The sequence below is a fragment of the Archocentrus centrarchus genome, chromosome 24 (assembly GCF_007364275.1).
Source record: "Archocentrus centrarchus isolate MPI-CPG fArcCen1 chromosome 24, fArcCen1, whole genome shotgun sequence".
NCBI lineage: Eukaryota > Metazoa > Chordata > Actinopteri > Cichliformes > Cichlidae > Archocentrus > Archocentrus centrarchus.
Genome location: NC_044369.1, coordinates 8,526,605 through 8,545,039, shown reverse-complemented (window position 1 = coordinate 8,545,039; position 18,435 = coordinate 8,526,605). Strand labels below are relative to the sequence as shown.

At 40.5% G+C, this 18,435-nt stretch overlaps 1 protein-coding gene across 1 annotated transcript in view; it reads right to left on the bottom strand.

Moving 5' to 3' along the window:
* Nucleotides 1–1,841: 1,841 nt before the first annotated feature.
* syne2a (spectrin repeat containing, nuclear envelope 2a) overlaps nucleotides 1,842–18,435 on the bottom strand; it is an 86,593-nt gene continuing 69,999 nt past the window's right edge. The window contains exons 95-112 of the mRNA XM_030721973.1: nucleotides 18,145–18,303; nucleotides 17,274–17,440; nucleotides 13,106–13,268; nucleotides 12,541–12,731; nucleotides 12,059–12,209; nucleotides 11,684–11,866; nucleotides 10,876–11,013; nucleotides 10,403–10,594; nucleotides 9,708–9,987; nucleotides 8,821–8,889; nucleotides 7,342–7,475; nucleotides 7,077–7,203; nucleotides 5,762–5,964; nucleotides 5,423–5,599; nucleotides 3,649–3,777; nucleotides 3,212–3,403; nucleotides 3,031–3,113; nucleotides 1,842–2,943 (exon numbers count right to left, since the gene is read on the bottom strand). Coding sequence (XP_030577833.1) covers nucleotides 2,736–2,943; nucleotides 3,031–3,113; nucleotides 3,212–3,403; nucleotides 3,649–3,777; nucleotides 5,423–5,599; nucleotides 5,762–5,964; nucleotides 7,077–7,203; nucleotides 7,342–7,475; nucleotides 8,821–8,889; nucleotides 9,708–9,987; nucleotides 10,403–10,594; nucleotides 10,876–11,013; nucleotides 11,684–11,866; nucleotides 12,059–12,209; nucleotides 12,541–12,731; nucleotides 13,106–13,268; nucleotides 17,274–17,440; nucleotides 18,145–18,303 — 2,946 coding nt within the window. The 3' untranslated portion in view covers nucleotides 1,842–2,735. The remainder of the gene's footprint in view (nucleotides 2,944–3,030; nucleotides 3,114–3,211; nucleotides 3,404–3,648; nucleotides 3,778–5,422; nucleotides 5,600–5,761; nucleotides 5,965–7,076; nucleotides 7,204–7,341; nucleotides 7,476–8,820; nucleotides 8,890–9,707; nucleotides 9,988–10,402; nucleotides 10,595–10,875; nucleotides 11,014–11,683; nucleotides 11,867–12,058; nucleotides 12,210–12,540; nucleotides 12,732–13,105; nucleotides 13,269–17,273; nucleotides 17,441–18,144; nucleotides 18,304–18,435) is intronic.

Here is an 18,435-nt window from a genome sequence, read left to right as displayed (position 1 = left end):
GAAATGCAGCAGCTCTTCTTTTGGCTAGCAGACACATTGTGTGACAAACTGCACACACTTTGTGTGTTTGCTGATATTTGTTGAGCATTTAAAAACGTTGCATTTACCTGCCACACGTTTCTCCCTTCATGCTCGCTCCTCTTCAGTAGCGCTAGCTAAGCTGTTTATGTCCTGCGAGCATAACTTACGGATTCGGTCCGGCCCGCTGTGACCCCTGATTATAGCGCTATAAATGAGACATTAATTACATGGGTTTGTGTATTTAATCCCTTTGTACCCGATAAGCCCCGGTGATGGAGGATACGCCAGTACGATTGTCTCTTATATGTTACTATTCCTCCGGCTCAGATCGCTTGATGACTGACGGCGTACTGACCGGAAACGCAAACTTCTCCCTGACGTGTTAAAAAGTAACGAGTCTGTTTTGAAAACGTAAGAAGTAGAAAGTACCGATACTTGTGTAAAAATGTAGGGAGTAAAAGCAAAAAGTACTCAGAAAAATAAATACTCAAGTAAAGTACAGATACCTAAAAAATCTACTTAAGTACAGTAACGAAGTATTTGTACTTCGTTACTTCCCACCTCTGTCTTCTTTAGCTAAAAAGCAGACATAAACATCTCTACTGAATGCTGATATCTTTTAAATGCAGTTATTTGAATAATAATTTTAAAAACCCAGCTGTTTCCAGCTGGTTCCTTTTTACTTGCTCACGCCTGTCTTTGCTTTATTGTCAAAGATGCCTTACTTGTTTCCTGTGCAGAATCATAACCACTGTTGCTCTTATGCCGACGTAGCACTCAAAGAAAATTTTTGTACTTTTGAACTCGCTACAGTTGCTCTTTGTGACATGATGCAGCTTCAACAATCAGGATGACTGCAGGGTTCATCAGATGCAGGCCTCTGGACCTCTGGACTCTCCGGTCCTTCTGTACACCTTGTGCTTTTCCTCTCATCACCCTTTTGTCACCAAACTGTTTTACCGCTGCGCACAGGTACTTCTTGTTCCTTTCTGGTGAAAACTTTTGATGAATGTATAAACCAGTCAAACAATAAGTGAGAGGACCATTTGGCTTTGTTTTTGTCAGTTATCAAACACTAATCTCCACTGTGTTTAACCAACTTGCAAATGATCAAGAATGCTAATGCATTACCATTTAATTTTGATTGCTTACCCACTCTTCACAAAATGAATAAAAGTGCCGTACAGATCAGTCACTACATGAATTTTGTTTTGAAATGTAAAATATATGAAGTTTGCAAAATTTTTAGCTCATCAGACAAGCTCGAATCTTGGTGATGTGGATCTCGAGGTCCTAGAATTTTTTTTACCTAGGTTTTTCACATTGATACCATAGATGCATCTACTAAAGATGCAGTTACCCCTGAGATTTCTGTTACCTTAAGTTTTTTAGAACAGCAGGTTGCCCTGCACCTGGCTTGATACTTTTGCCAAAGTGCCCCTCATTAAATCCAGCTTCTGATCGGCACTGCTCGAACACGGGCAATCACCTCAGATATAGGATTTGGAAAGGTGAACAGGATCCCCCTTCACAGAGAATACACCTAATGATGAGTGACGTAATTGGAACAAAAATCAGCAATGTGGTCATGTTACACAGTAGTGTTGAAACTGTGTAATTAATTTAATTAACTTTCTGGGTGTTAAAAGGCAGTTTCAGCCAACAGAAATTTTTATGTTAAGTTTTGGTATTTTTCTTTCTGTTTGGCAGCCAAAGGGTCAAAGGGTGGATCAAGTTGTCCACTAATGGGAAAGTCAAGGGGTTGATCCTTGGTTTCTTCAATTCACATGTATTATAAAAAAAAAATCAAAATAAACCAGTCAGTTTAAAACAGTCATTTTTTACTACAAGAAAAGGGAGGCTTATAAATCCACCTTTTGAAGTTATAAATAAGCATTATATTATTAGATTCTGTACATAAACATTATGCTAAATCTACGGTGTTTCAACAGTGCAAGAGACGGTGTGGAAATGTCTGCTCACAGTCTATTCAAGACAAAATTACATCTACAAAAATCTCAGTATACACGCAAGTGTTTTTTGTTTTTTTTTTAAAAAAAAGGACTTTCAGCTTTATAGAAAACATTCAGTGTTCTTCTGTGAAGTTCAGTCTTGCAGGCAGGAAAACAGACAAAATGAAATGGGAAGAGTTCATGAAGTAACCGAAATATAAACAAGCGAATCTCAAAAACACGATGACTGGCTGGATTAAAAAAAAGAAGACGATGCGCGCTCATACATGAGCCGCTTGTCAGTGACGCAGCTTTAATGTCTGCTTTACTCCAAGTGTGACCCTTTCTGTATAAAATGAGCATCGTGCTGTTTAATGACATGAAACTAATGAATGAAACTCATCAAGATCACCGGGCTCACTTTTTCATGCACTTCTATATAAACTGACTGCTTTTTGCCACCATTGGAAAGAATTCAGGTTTAAGGCACTTCTGCACTGGCTTCACTTCTGTAGTTCAGTGTAGTGTGAAAATCCACTGTGGCCTCATCATCTTTAGACTCAATTATTCATTACATGTAGTTTTTTTACGCTGTTATTTACTTGTTACCTCATTGGATAAGATAATGAAATGACTGATCAGTTACTGTACTTCACTGGAAATGTATTACAGATTTTGGACTTTGGAAGATTAAGCACGACAAAAGGTGACACGTTTCTCTGTACTGTTTAGAAAGTTTCTAATTTCTCATGAACATTACAATCAGGTGGGCGGTGGGCCGTTGGTGTAATGTAACATGGGGTAGAAGGACCAGGCGAAGTTGTTGGTCACAGTGCAGCTGGAGTCGATTTCCGACATGGGAATCAGACAGGGCAGGAGGAGCAAGAGCAGCAGGAGGAGGTGAAGGGGGAAGGCGGCACGCAGGGCGCGGTAGAAGAAGGATCGAGGGGGAGAGGATTCCCTCTTCTCTCTGCATGACACATTGATGATGCTTATTACAGGAAGACATGACATATAATTATAATTGTTATTATTATTAGCCTGTGTTACTACATGCCTTTGAGTGGAGGAGCCTTTCTTTGGATGTTCAGCCTCCTGAGAAACATTTGGATATTGGACAGCCGTTGCAGATTCACAGTCCTGTGTTGAAAGTTAAAAAAAAAATGTTGACATAAATATACTGTAAAATCTCAGGACAACTCTTGGATGTGCAGATAGAAAATATTTTGAACTTGTACCAGACGTTGTTGCAGGGCGATGAGGTCCGTGTCCACCTGCTTCAGGAGCATCTTCAGCTTGCTGCCCGTCACGTGGAGTTTCTCCCGGGCCTCATCGTTCTCCTCGGCCCCGTCTTCAGGCTGGAGCTGAGACCACAGAGCCTGAAGGGAGGCCTGATGAGTCTGCCTGTCCCGCAGCTCCTTCTGCAGAGCCTGCAGATCACAAGCAACAAAAATGGTAATTAATGGACTGAATGGTGCAGCAAGCTTTGCTGTTTCAAAGCTTCACTCCAAAATAAGTGATTGTTAAAACTTTTCAGCTTTCATGCGCTCAGAGTAAAGATCATGAATACTGCCCTCAAACATAGTCTTAGCTGCAGATCCGTGAGGACAGTTGTCTACGTTAGCTGGCATTTCTGTTTTTTTAATTAGTTAACCAAACTTGACTCTCTGCTTACAGTGAGTGTGTTGCTGTGTTGTTGCAGCGCTGTGAGAGTCGTGTCTGGGTGGCTGATGTCCACTGCATAGCGTCTGCTCTCTGCGTGAGCCAGCCACAGCAGCAGAGAGTGGAGGCTTTCATGAAACTCCTGCATGGGAAAAAGTTTAAAGGTCATTTGTTACGATGCAGCGGGTCACCTGCAACTTCAAGCTCATGCAAATTTTGACATTTTCACTTTCTACTTACATCACTATTTTTTCCCTCCTCCAAATTATGGAAAAACAGGTACTGTGTTAAAATATTCTGCCAACTGCTTTTCAAAAATATTTCTTTCTTCCCTACTTTGCACCGTATGCTTTAAGACTAGAAAATGTCATGAATGTCAGCCTGAATTTAAAACTACAACTATGTGCCTCCACTTGTCAAATTGCAGTTTACATATACACTCAATATACACTTTGCAGTCACTTTATTAGCTACAACTGTTCATTAATGCAAGAATCTAATCAGCTAAGTCACATGGCAGCAAGTCGATGCATTTACAGTAGGCATATAGACATGGTCAAGACAACCTCCTGAAGTTCAAAGTGAGCATCTAAATGGGGGAGAAAGGTGGTTTAAGTGACTCTGAACATGGTTGGTGCTGATCTGAGTAGCAGAAGATCACACAGGGTGCCACCCTGGGTCAGCTAAAAACAAGAAACTGAGGCTACAGTTCACACAGCTCACCAAAATTAAACAATATAACAGGGGTGCCCACACTTTTTCAGCTCGCGAGCTACACGCAAAGCTAGCATGGTTAAATGCGCGTGTGTAGGGTGGTAACGAAACGGATGGATGACAGTTCATCAATCATCTTCTACTTCGTTTAATGCCGTGCAATCTACATTTTCCCCCCAACTCCACTGGGGGTGCCATGCGATCTACCTGCACGCCTCTTGCGATCGACCAGTAGATCGCGATCGACGTATCGGGCACCCCTGCAATATAAGATTGAAAAAACTTTGGCTGATCTGAGACTTGATTTCTGCTGCAACATCTGGACAGTAGGGTCAGAATCTGGCTTAAACAACATGAAAGCATGGACCCATCCTGCCTTCTATTAATGGTTCAGGCTTCCTGGTTCTGATATAATGGTGTGGGGGATATTTTCTTGGCACATTTTGGGCCCCTTAGTACAAATTGAGCCTACCTGAGTATTGTTGCTGACCATGTCCATCCCTTTATGACCACAGTGTACCATCTTCTAATGGCTGCTTCCAGCAGAGGAACACCCCATGTCACAAAGCTCAAATTGTCTTAAACTGGTTTCCTGAACAGGACGGTGAGTTCACTGTACTCAAATGGCTCCACGATTACTAGATCTATCTCCAACAAAGCACAGGATGTGGTGGAACAGGAGATTCACATCATGGATGTGCAGCTGACAAATCTGCAGCAACTGCATGACGTTGTCTTGTCAATATGGACCAAAATCTCTGAGGAATATTTCCAGCAACTTGTTGAATCTATGCCATGAAGAATTAAGGCAATTCTGAAGGCAAAAGAGGTCCAACCTGGTTCTAATAAGGTGTGCCTAACAAAGTGGCTGTATGTATATTTGTACTGGCTTTCACAATATAAGACGGTCACTAAACAATTATCATGGTGAAAATAATTCAGGATAACCATTTTAATGCAATATTATTTAGACAAATTGGAAAATAGTGATGTTAACTGTCAAATTCACCTTTAATACTGCTCTTTTCAACAAATCTAAAACAGAAAGATTCTGCAGCTATGATGCTTCTCACCTGGCACTGCATGAGCTTCTTCCTCAGGCTGGTGTCCCACTGCTGGAGGGCCGTACATGCTCTGCTCCAGTCTCTGTTCATACTCATCAGTTTCTCCTGTGCATCTGGAGCTCCCCCGGCCCGCAGGTTGACTGACAGCATGATCGACTTGTAGTGAGTAAACATCTTCTGCATCTCCTGCAAATCAAAAAAGCAATCATGAACATCAATCAGCGTACTGCAAATATAAATCTGGATGTCTGAAGCGCATAAGAATCAAATAGTTATATTTAAGTGCAGTGACCCAGTTTGTTTGAGTACCTAAAATAAATAGATTTTATATTCAGTCCAAAATTTTACCTTTAGTTCTTTAGCTCTGGCTTCCATCTCCTCAATACTGGCCGCTGGGTCAGACTTCTGAAGGCGGTCCAGCTGCGGGATCACATTTTCTAACCAGGAAGTGATGTTGTCGAGATCACATCTGAGCTGTTCAGGTTCCTCAGGGCCGGCCTGCTGACCGCACCTGGACTGAGCCTGGAGCAATTCCCAGCGTTCAATCACACCTAAGGGTACATGAACATCTAGTGTAAACATGTTCTGAAGATATTCAAGCTCACAATATGTCACAGAAGAAAACAGCGGCAAATGGGCGAATTAACAGTGGAAACAGAGGCCAGAGGACACAGAACGGGGAAAAAAATATATAGGACAGAATAATTCTTCAAATTAATATCTGAACTACCTTCAGGCATTTGTTCAACTCAGACTATATATATAAAAAAACTTGTTGTACAGTAGCTTCCAGGTCTGAAAAGTAAAGCTGATGTGAAGCTCAAATGAAATACTATTTCTAATGACCAGCAGGGGGCAACCTATCCAGTTGCAAAAAAAGCAGGTAGTCTATGAGACACTGAACTTTCTTCTCACTTGATTTATGATCTAATTAAACACTTTTGTGATGAGTTTATGATGTTAGTCACTGGTTTTGTCTTATTGAAGATGGTATCAAGCTCATTTTGTAAATTATGGCCACTTTTAGATAAAACAGAAGAAGCAGGGTAAGATTTAGGGCGTGGCTGTATTGTGATTAAAAAGTTGCTACTGTATGAGCGTCCACACGGGAAGTGATTTGTGGCAACCAGAGACCATAGAAAATCAACGACTGCAGGCAAAACAAGCCAAAAAAGTGTGAAGTGGGCGGGTCTCAAGATAAACTTTTTTTCAATTATAAATGAGAGCGCAGGACACCAATGATTGATGCATAACCTACCAGTAAATACATTTAAGGGTTCTCTAGGCAACCACAGTGCATGTCTAGTAGTGACCAACCATCAGCTTCAAATCAATCCCCGATGAGTAAATTGTTCCCTGTGTGGACGCAGCTTCAGTCAAATAAACCCCTGATTCTGGTTTCAAAAGACCAAAAAGGAAGCAGCTAAAATACTCTCAAGTCGAGCCTTCAAAACAGGAGCTCATAAACCGGTGGGTTATGTTGCAATTACCATGTCCATCATTTATATACAGTTTATAGTTTAACCTTAATTTTGTTGACATTTTAATTTGTTACTTATCAATACCAGTTTAAAAGAATAACTTACCTGAACATTCAGTAAAGTTATTCCTTTTCAAAGCGGAATGTTTTGGAAAACATTCAGTGTCTTTGAATGACTCTCACCTGACTGTTTGTCTGAGGTAGCCAGTCCTGTGAGACCGAACTCCTCCGGCTGCTCCTCGTCATCCAGGATCAGCGAGACTCGGTTAATGCTCTCGATGCTCCTGCTGCACTGAGACATGAGATGCAGCTGGAAACGAAACAAATGCATCTTAAGTTCTGATATCTGGAGCAGCACGCGGTCTGCAAATGTTGTCTGACATTCATTCCCAAGAGTTAAACTAACAAGAACTCCCATAACTACAGGAGAGAGGTTTTTGATGCATACATAGCCCGGCTTTAGAGGGGTGCTGGTCAGGGTGGGTGTGGCCTCAGTGTCCCCCTCTGTGTCAAACTGAGTGTCTCTGTCTCCTGGTGCCGGCCATCTTGAAGTCTCATGTACGACTACAGACCTGCCTGAAACTGAGACACACAAAGAATCAAAATAAACAATATTTTCCAACAATTATAAATTAAGGGATACTATATTCTTGACTGAAGATAAAGTACATTGTGGTCAGTGGAAATGATTAAATTCTATTCATTTTATTTATATGGCGCAAAATCACAACAGTCACCTCAAGGTGCTTAATACTGTAAGGTAAAGACCCTAAAATATTAGAAAGAAACCCCAACAATCACACAACCCCCTATGAGCAAGCATAAGGTGACAGCAGGGAGGAAAAAAACCCTTTTAACAGGAAGAAACCTCAGACAGAAGCAGGCTCAGAGCCGTCTGCCCTGACCTGGTGAGGGTGAGGGTGAGGGGAGGGAGAAGAGAGCAGAAAGACAGGACAAAAGACACACTATTGGAGAAAGAGACAAATTTGAATAATTACTTATGATTAAAGGGCACATAATATTTTGCCATGTTGAAGGTTTTTTTCTGTCATGTTTTGAGCTGATGTCAGCACAGATTTCCATATATGTTATCTCAGGCAGGACGAGGCTGTGCTTACAAGCACTGTGTTCGGTTTGTGGCGGCTAAGCAAGTGGCAGCCAATCAGAAGAAAGTGCAGGGCCTTAAAGGGATAGTAGTTCAAACAGCTTGTTTCAGAGAATTAGATAAGGATTGTGTAAAATGGCAATTACACAATCCTTTTTTAACGGAATCACAGAATAAAAATATATAGAGCTGGAAATAAGCATAACAGGTCCCCTTTAAATGCAAGACACCAGGCTTTCTGCTTAGAAACCATTTGTTCTGGGTTGGACCTTGTTTGAGTTTTTGGATTGACTCACTGTGAGTCACACCGTAAAGTTCTAGAAATTAGCGGAGGACAGTCAGGTGGGAGTGTTTGTATGTGTTGGGGAATTGAAATATTAAAAATGAAAGGTCGCAACGGAAGGGGCTGAAATTAACACAACAAAGTTTGGACCGATGAAGATAAAATACAAAACGGAGGAAAAGGAACACAAAAATTCAAATGAAGATTAAAAAAAAAAAACACAGCAATCTCCCAAAAAAAAAAAAAAAAATCAATGAAAGTGCAAAGATATTAAAATCCCAAATAAATCAATCATAAGCAGACCAGGACTTTGAAGGGGAGAGAATTTTGACCTTTATATAAAAAATAAATAAATAACTGGAAGGGAAACTGAAGATTTTATTTGCAGGACGCTGCAGAAAGCAAAGTATCCGAGCCGGAGAGGCAACACAACAAGTGATTATATGCCAAGTGATACATGAGCAGCAGAAAGATGTTCTCTGGAAACATTTCACCACGAAGAGCAGAGCTGTGAGCGGGGAAGATGTTTTTGAGCCTACCCAATGAAGAGGCGAGCGGGGCCTCTGAGGCTTCGATAAATTCCTCCTGGTTTTCAGTCAACTCCGCCTCTGCGAGGAGACAGGAGTAAGACTACACGTGTGAGGATGATTATGAAATGTCTATAAAATAAGTTGTCCTTCCTCCCAGAATCTCAGGAGCCTTTTAAAGTCTAAAGGACTAGTTCAAGTTCAAAGGCAAAATTGTAAATGAAAAGGCTCTGGGTGATGATGTGGATCATTTGTCTCTGTGGTTATGACTGAGCAGTGCTTTATGAGTCAGTCATTTTTGGTGGTGAATAACACTAACACCGGGTGGTGTGAAAACTAAACAACCAAACAGAGGATGCCTGAAAACTTTACAGCTCAGAAAACTGGCATTTTTATTTTTTTTTAGCATGAATTCACAGTCTAAGCTACTGATTCTAAACGGTTGAGACAGAAATCTACATATTTAACCTGTCTAATTTATTCAGGAGGTGTTTAGTTTTTAAAAAATTAAAAATTGTGCACTCTGCTTTTTTTTTTTTGTCTGCACTGGCAGTCAAATGAGGTGCACACAGTGCCTCATCAGAGACAAAAAAAAATGAAGGCAGTCAGTTGCACTTAAACACTGAATGAGTTGCACAAACTCTTATTTTACTGGTCTGGGCCAACTCAGCTGATCCTCAGGTGTGAACACTTCCTTAGTTGTATTTTAATAGTTCAGATGTGGATCTCTTCTGACTGAAAACACACATGGAGCCATTTTTAAGTGAGATCTGTTTTTTTTTGCTTTACTCTCTCTGATGTTGAAGTGCTCTCCAGTCTTTATGACTTTTGAAATAAAGTCCATACAGCAATGTGTGAACATTTCCTGTTTAAAGTGAAGGCAGAAACTTTAAATGTACCTGACAGTGCACTGAAATAAGCTGCCTCTTCCTCATGCCCTTCCTCTTCCTCATCATCCTCATGTGATGACGACCCTCCTACATCTACGGTGTGGTCCCACTCCAAAGGCAGTGAATCCGGCGTCTCCCGCCCTGAACGCTCCAGAGGAGAGGACAGCAGGTGGGTGGGTGTGGCGGGGAGACTTCCTAGGCTCCGCCCTAGCCACGGTCGGCCAATCAGCTCCAAGCTGGACTCCAGGGAAAAGGTGGTACCAGATAGCTCTGGTTCTTCCGTGATCATCTGGGACAAAGAAATCACTGGTACTCAGCCAGGTGGGAATGATGCATATCTGTCCTTCCACCGATAATCTACACCCTTTCCAGGTGAGTTTTGGAACTGACTAATATATTATATAGAATTTGGAAGCATAAAGTGAAAAGAATACAACAATAAACATCCTTGTAAGCATCAGAGCCAGAAGCTATGAACACTTGAAAATAATGTGCTGGATATGCAAAACAGGTTTAGAAAATGGTGAAACTTCATGTATGTATAAAATTCCCAACTGTGTCATAAAAAGGAAAATATATAATAGGAAAAGGGATATTTTCTTATTCAAAATATGTAAGACATTTTGCTATAACTGCATGAATTAGGCTGGAAGCTGAAGACTTAATGTACAGCCTTCCAGAAAGGGGTGTACGTTTAGGCTTACTGGGGGTTGGCTGAGGCGCTGATGGAAGCGGACCAGTCTGCCGAAAACTTCCTGGCAGTAGGAGTGCAGTTCCTCCAGCTCCTCCTCTATCTTTTCTGCATCCTGCGGTGAGCTCTTCTGGATCAGACCCTCTCCAAACACAATCAGTCCATCAATGCGCTCAGTGTTCAGGGTGATCTCCCTCTGGAAACTCTGCAGGAAGAGGAAGGGATGGTTGGATGAACAGAGATTGAGCCATGACACCCAAAGGAACAAAACATGGCTTTTAATAGCTGAAGCCAGGACCTTAAGCATCTTAGCATGCAGCTCTTACAGTCATAGGAGATATTTTGGACTTAAAGGATTAATACTTTTCCTAAAAATACTTTTTTGAATGTTACAAAGAGGTTTGTTTGTTCAGAACAGGTCAGCCTTGTGTGTGTGTGTGTGTGTGTGTGTGTGTGTGTGTGTCCAGTACATGAGCTGCGCCTCACATTGAGCTGCTGTATTTTGTGATGGACGTCACTCTCTGAAAAGTGCTCAACGTTGGTGAGCTGCAGGTCCAGGTCGGTCAGCCACACCACCAAGCTTTCCCTGGTCCCTTCAAATTCCTCCCTCTGGCTGGTAAAATGCTGTGAGAGAAATCATGAACAGATGAGAAGAAAGCAAAGCAGTTCATTGGATCTTCTTGTGAAAACCTACCCTTAAAGCAATATAAACATTAATACCATTTTGCCAATTTAAAATAATAAGGCAATTACAATAAAATGTCCAATACAAAACAATTTTTGGCCTTTATAATAATAACTGGAAACATTTGACTTTTAAAAAGAGCAGAAAACATTCAACTCAAGTGGAAGTCGGGATTAAAAACACGGGATGACAGAATTAAATGATTTTCTGACATTTATTAGGTGAAACGGCCCATTTCATAGATCAAAACATTAGCAGGTGGCCTTTCTACAGCATTACTGATTACACAATTATTTCAAACTTTTCTGAACAATGCGGTAACTGAGTAGCCACATTACCATAAATCAGTAATGTTTCAGTAACTAATTTGTTAATCAAATGTGACCCAGCGCATGCAAGGACACTGCTCGCATGCATCATGTCATCACTTTTAAACTAGAATTAAACTGTATTAAAAATATTGGATAAGTCTTCACTTTTAGTATGAGTCAGTGGCCTTCTGACAAAAACCGCCCCCATATTATTAAATTAAAACTGTTCTGGACGCTGACTGAAATTAAAACAAATTGAAAGCAAATTTAAAATGAGAGTGAAAAAAAATGACTGTACCTTGAGCCTGCGGAGGATGGCGGCCACTCTTCGGTGCAGTGCGTCCCACCGCCGGTTGCCTTCGTGTACCATTGCTTTGAGCTGGCTGGCTCGATCCGTGCGGTTCTCTCTGGCCAGCCGGCGGTACTGATTGTTGACCAGTTCAAGGTGGGTCAGCTGCTCGTGAACCTGCCTTTGGAAACCCTGAAGAAGAGAAGACGAATGGACAATTCAGTGTCTGTCTTCCCATCGTGTGAAGCAGAGAAACATTTAGTTAAGTATAAGGTAATGTTTAATTCTAATGATCCTCAACACCACTGGCTGAAATGCAGCCCCAAATCATGACACTGAGGTACAAACAAAAACAAGTCCTTTGCCAGCCTCACAACAACTGACCTCAAACTTCTTGAGCTCCTCCTTGGCGACAGCAAAAAGGACATCAGCTGAGTTGGGGTTGGCAGCAGTTCGCTCAGCCATTTTCAGCCAATCCTCAAATCGGGAGTAGTCATCGAGGAACTTGCACCAGAGTGTCCACGTCTCCTCAATCCTGCAAGCAGATCTCATTTGAATTATGCTCTTTGTTCTTGTAATATTCAGACTCTGCTGCTTACACCTGAAGCATTAAACAGAAACTTTTAATTAAAATGAAATTACTATTTAAAAAAAAAAAAAAAATCAGTGAACCAAATTCTTGCAGTGTGATGACATCAGCTGTACAGAAATACGTGGAAAAGATCCTGAGATACAAACAGATCGATTTGGATACAGTTTGTTTAGCATTTTGTCACATATTATGGTTACATGTAATGGTGTAGAAAATCACAGTAACACAAAAAGAAGCCAGAAGTTGAAACATCAATATGTTCTTTAGTTCCTACCTGAGCCTCCGGTCCAGAGCCATAGCACAGATGGTCCTCCAGCGCTGGTCCAGGCTGCGGCTGGTTTCCTGCAGGGAGTCGCTCTCCACCTCAGCGCCACCGGCAGCATCTTCATCCCGCAGCAACACGTCGCACAGACTGAGCACGGATGCTACACCCTCCGTGTGCTGCTCAATGTCCCTCTGCAGCTCCTGGACAGACATAAGGACAGGTATGACATCGGTCCATACTGTACCATATACCTCATGTATTAAACATCAGTCCACAGACAGAGGACAGTGAGGCACTCCGTGTGACCACCTCTCCCAAAATTAAACAAAGGGCAGATATGAATTATTAATCATAAACAGACAAAGAGTAAAGAGTGAAAGAGAACCATTAAAATAAACACACAAAAAGAAAGTACAAAACTGAGAAAGGGGGAAAAAAAAGTCAAAAAATGAGAATTAAAAAAACAAAAAATTAGAAAAGGAGGTGATCTCGAGCAATAACAAGCAAAACTTTGTTTATGAATAATAATAATTATAATAATGTCATCTTCTGTTGTGAGTGTGCATATGTGTACCTGCTGCTCTGCCAGCCTCCTTTGGATCTCCTGTTCGTGGCAGACGCTGTAGGTGATGGGTCTCGACAGCTCGGCCTCGATGCGAGAAAGCCACGAGCGGAGGTTACTCATGTTTTTATCCAGCTGCTGCATCGTCACCAGAGTTTCCTTCAGCTTCTTCACCCTGATAACACACAGCCACCAGCGCTTTTTCAGAAACTCCACAATCCAGATTTCATATTTAATAAACCACATCAACGTAAAACAAACAAACAAAAAAACACAAAACAAAAAACATGGCTGTTTCGGCTGATTTGAACTTGATATTAGTGAATGTCACACTGGGGTTTCCAACCTTTGTGGCTTTTGAAGCATTAAAATTGCATGATGCAACTGCTGAACCATCATAAAACAAACAAATCAATGTTTAGAAAATGGAGTAATATAAAAACTGAAGAATGTAAACAGAAAATAGAGAAACTAATTAAACTAATTACAAAAAAAGAATTTAAAGTAGTTAAAGTCCTAAACTGTTAATGATATTTTAAGCATTAATAGTGAACAGAAGGAAGGAAAAGATTAATTCTTCACTAACCTTCAACCTTCTCAGGTATCCTTACAAGAACCTCTAAAATAACCATGGCAACTGACACCCATATGAAAGAACACACACACACACACACACACACACAGAGCGCCACAGTGACTGGTGTCATAGCAACGCATGGAACAATAAAAGCTCTCTTCTGAGCGTTAAAAGCCTGAAGTGTGCCCCATTTGGGAGTTTGAGTTAATTTATCCATTTGATCCTTCCTCCTCTGCTGTCGAGGTCCACAGAGCCTGTCGGGGATGAGAGGGAGACGCTCTCCACCGAAATAATAAGCGCTAAAAAAGCAGCTGCAAGTGTAAGTGACAGCCTGAAGAATGCATGAAAGGGTCCCAACAGATACCGGACGCTCGACCAATTAAAGACGAGTGAGTGTGTGAATGAGCGGGGCGTTTTACAAACCCAATTCAGAAAATTCTGTTCACAACAGAGCACAGAAAATATATCGTACGTTTAAACCAAGACATTTGATTGCAGCAACATGTCTCAAAAAAAGTTGGGACGGGGGGGGGGCAACAAACGGCTGGAAAAGTATGCGGACTAAAAGAAACAGCTGGAGGAACATTTTGCAACTAATTAGTTTAAGTGGCAACAGGTCAGTAACAGAAAGAGCATCTTAGACAGGCAGAGGAGAAGATGGGCAGAGGTTCACCAATGTGCAAAAAACTGTCCATAAACTGCAGAACAATTTGTATCTTTTTACACTAATTACAAGGCTTCCAAATCGCTGCATTGTGTTTTTATATTTTTTTGGAACGTATTTGTAAATATATTTAAGTAGTAATAATTTGTAATCTGATGACAGTTCTGGGGGATCCTCGATTATTCATTATGTGTAAATTAAATTTCCAACTGAGTGCTCTTTAGAGATATTGGAGTCTGGACCAGGGGAGTGGACAAGTTATACATCAAGAGAGCATTTTTTTTTTTTTAACCTTTTTAAGGTTAGAAAAAAGTTTTTACAGCGATAAATTAGAATTTTCCTGTGTAGGGTATCAAAAAACATCTTGGTCCAGTGTTCACCACATTAATAAGCTCATAAATTAACCTGTTAAATATTGACTGTAAAAATCACAATTCAGAGATAATGGAAAATGAGTGTATCCAGTGTTCACTAAAATTAGATTTTACTGTTGTGATATTAAAATGAAACAATGCTTTTTTTTTTTTTTAAGGTGTTACAAATGGATTCATGCTCCAAATGGGTCATATTAGCCTGCTGCTAAGCAACATGACATTATCATGTGATATAATTAAGTGCTTAACAAATTTATTAGACCACCACCCAGTGTATGGTTTCCTGCCACAGCTGCCCTAAATTAACAGTATTGGTAATAACAAAAATCATTTTTTTATGATTCGAGAATGGTTAATCCATTAGTATGTACAAGCTCTTTAATCAAAAATATTTTAATGTTAAAATTATTCATTATTATTGTTATGCATGGATTTTCAAATTTACTGATTTACAAAAATGCTGGAAAAAAACAGTAAAGCACATCATTATTATTTTTTTTGATTAAGATGCCAAATTACAGTTAGTTTTAGTGGTTGAATGTTATGCTTTATTAATTTCTGACTTCCAGTGTGTCGGCTGAAATTTGGTTATAAAAATGTAAATTCAGTTTGTCATTTTCCTAATAGATAATAATATAATTTTAGTTTTAAACAAGTTTGTTTTTGTTTTTTGTTTTTTTTTATAGATTTCTAATATTTGTGTTGTCTTGTTTTGTCGATAGGTGGCCTAATAAGCACTGTATATCGTTCATGTATTATAAAAAGATTTTATGTAGACACACTTCCTAAAGGGATTAAAAACAGGGATAAATAAAAACCCAATTTTTACATGAAATAAGCATTTAGTAAAATGTATGCTGCTTGGATTTGTACCAAAAAAATCTGTTGTTTCATATCAGTATTTATTAAAACTCAAATGTTTTCCAAACCTCAGTCAAAGTAGGAATGCATAGTTTGGTAGCCAGCATGAGAAACTAATGTGGCCTAATGTAATCGAGCCTTAACACGGTCAGTATAAATTCTGCTCAGAAAAACATTCTTCCACTCGGCAGATGCAACCAGCGCGGTCCACTAAACGGTCTCTTTCTCCCATTCACTCCTCCTCCACCTCTGACAGACTAACAAAGGCCAGCAGCTTCATGTGGAGGCCAAACAAAGAAACAAAGCCCAGCCAGGGGCACTCACTCAGGAAAAGGACACGAAGAGAATGGATGGAGAAAATGAAGCAGAAAGGAGCTGGAGGATAAGTGAGGATGCATGGCTATAAAGTCCAGCTGACCACGGGAGGGCTCAAAGTTAGCCAGAGACCGATCACCAAATGACAATTACTGTTCTTACTGTACTTGTTTAATTCAGTGCTATATTTTTTTTACTAATCTCTGAACTAGAGATTAGAGTATTTTTGCATTTTAGCTACTGCAATATAAACATGGCAACTATTTAAATTATACCTACTAGTTCCTGACCCTATATATAATTATTTATGCTCCTCATTCATGCATGATCCTCAGTTCTGCAATATCTAAAAAGACTACAAAAGTGTATGAAGGGACCTCATACTTTCATAATTTTCATTAGCAGCATCTTAATTTTTCTTCTTTGCTCAGTTACGCTCATTAGTTAACATTAGCTGACTGCTCTGAGTTTAAAAGCTGCAAATTTACCAAACAGTTGCCGTGTTTCTTGCACAGGCATTTTTAAAACACAGAGAAAGTGTAATCCATGTACTGCAGGCATCACAGAATGACTGAGGAACTCTTCTCTGTCAAGAATTCTTGGAGCCCATGCTGTCTACACACCTTCAAGCCTGCTAAAATCTGCTCACTGGGTCTTTGAGAGGGCCTCACTTTGAAAATCAGCAATTAATACATACCGACATATGCCTCCCTCCTACCCACCCACCTTCAATAGTTATCCCACTGACAGACTACAGAGAGGGAGGGGTTTTCAGAGTGGACATATGCTCCTGTCTGAGGCTTTTTTTTATTCATGGTGGAAGTGTTGGGGGCAAACTGGGTGTGCAGGGCAAAGAGAGGAGTATCTTCTGCTGTTCCACAGGACTATCCATCTGTTTTGAAGAGAGTCAGGGGGGGGTAGTAACAGTTTACAAACACAGTGGCTTAATCTCTGCTGTCTGAACATCAGAGGCCACGTATTCCTGACAGCTGCAGAGCACAGCTAACGCAGCAGCAGGTGGATGGATACCCAGAAGAGCTGCTGTTTAATTACAGCCTTAATTATGCTTTTTACTGCTGAGTAGGTTTGATGTGAAAAGTGCCTGGTGGGGGGATAATGATGAGAATTTAGTGTGCAGTGCACAGTATGCGTCTTTAAACCACTGGCTTGCCATACCACTCTGTATATGTGCCACTGCACACATACAGACTTTTATTCTAACCATAATTTTACTTTGAAAGGCACTTACTGAATGGGAAGGCATACTGGACATACAAGCTCTGCTTTGTTTATTGCCTTTTGGAAAGTGCTTAACTGGCATAAATACACCCTTTTGCATGTTAGTGGGTCACCCCATGAAGCTCCTGTGATATCTGTGGTTGCTCTCACCTGGCTTCGATTTGGTGGAAGAGGTTGTGCCAGCGCTGGTTGACTTCCTGCAGCGACTCATGGACCTGGGTCTGCTTGGCCTCATCGCTAGCTAGCAGCAGCTGCTCTCCCAGCTGTTTCAGGTGGCTTTTATTCTCACTAAACAAGTTAATTTCCTCCATGCAGTCCTGTGAAAACACGAGATTATGCTGATATGTCAACATTTTTTGTCCTTAAAATAGATCAAAGTGCAGATTAAATTTCATTACATACTGATTTATCAATGTGCATGTAAATATTACCTGGAACAGTGAACATTAATACCTAATCAGTGTGTTTTGGCCAAACTTTTAGTGGAAAGAGGTCAAATGGATGAGAATTATACCTGTCTATTCCAGCTTTAAATACCCAGCAACACACAAAACTTCCCCTTTTCAATGTCCCGTTCATTCAACCTGCCTGTTTCCATTCCCTAAAGCACTCGGGTTTGACCAGGAAGTGCTTTTGTTAATTATCATCATCATCATCATCATCAAAAAGTCTTCAACTTTCTTCAACTTTTCAGAAAAACTGAAATCATTTGTTATCTTGACTAAGCGAGCATGGTTCATGATGAAACAAGAAGGCTGTGAGGACAACTGTACATACAGAGCTTCCATTCCAGGCTGCCATCTGTTATTAACAACATAATGCATGTTGTTCATGTGTGGATTTTAATCAAGCTTATATAAGTGCTCTCAATTCCTTGAATCAGTCATTGGGATACATGCAAATATACTTAAATGCTACTTAAACTACTGCTGCACCCAAAATGCCCATAAACAATCTCTTCATTGATCAGATGGAATGATTATTGACTGGGAAAACTCCATTATTTGGTAATGCCTCGTACCTTCTTCAGTTTCTCCACCATTTCCTTGATGCTCAGATCTCCGCAGTGGCACACTTTGTTCTCCATGTGACTCAGCCAGTCACAGAACTCTTTGTTTTTGTCATTGAAGATGGTCCAAGCATTGAGACGATCAGCGATTTCCTGCTTGCGCGAGGACACCTGGGAAGAGTCAAAGTAATAAAAGTGGTATTGACTGTCTTTAAACAGTACTGTATGCTGAAGATTACGAGCGTGAACTACCTGTTCTGAGATAATCATCATTTTATGTTTGCAAACTGGGTAGAAAGATCT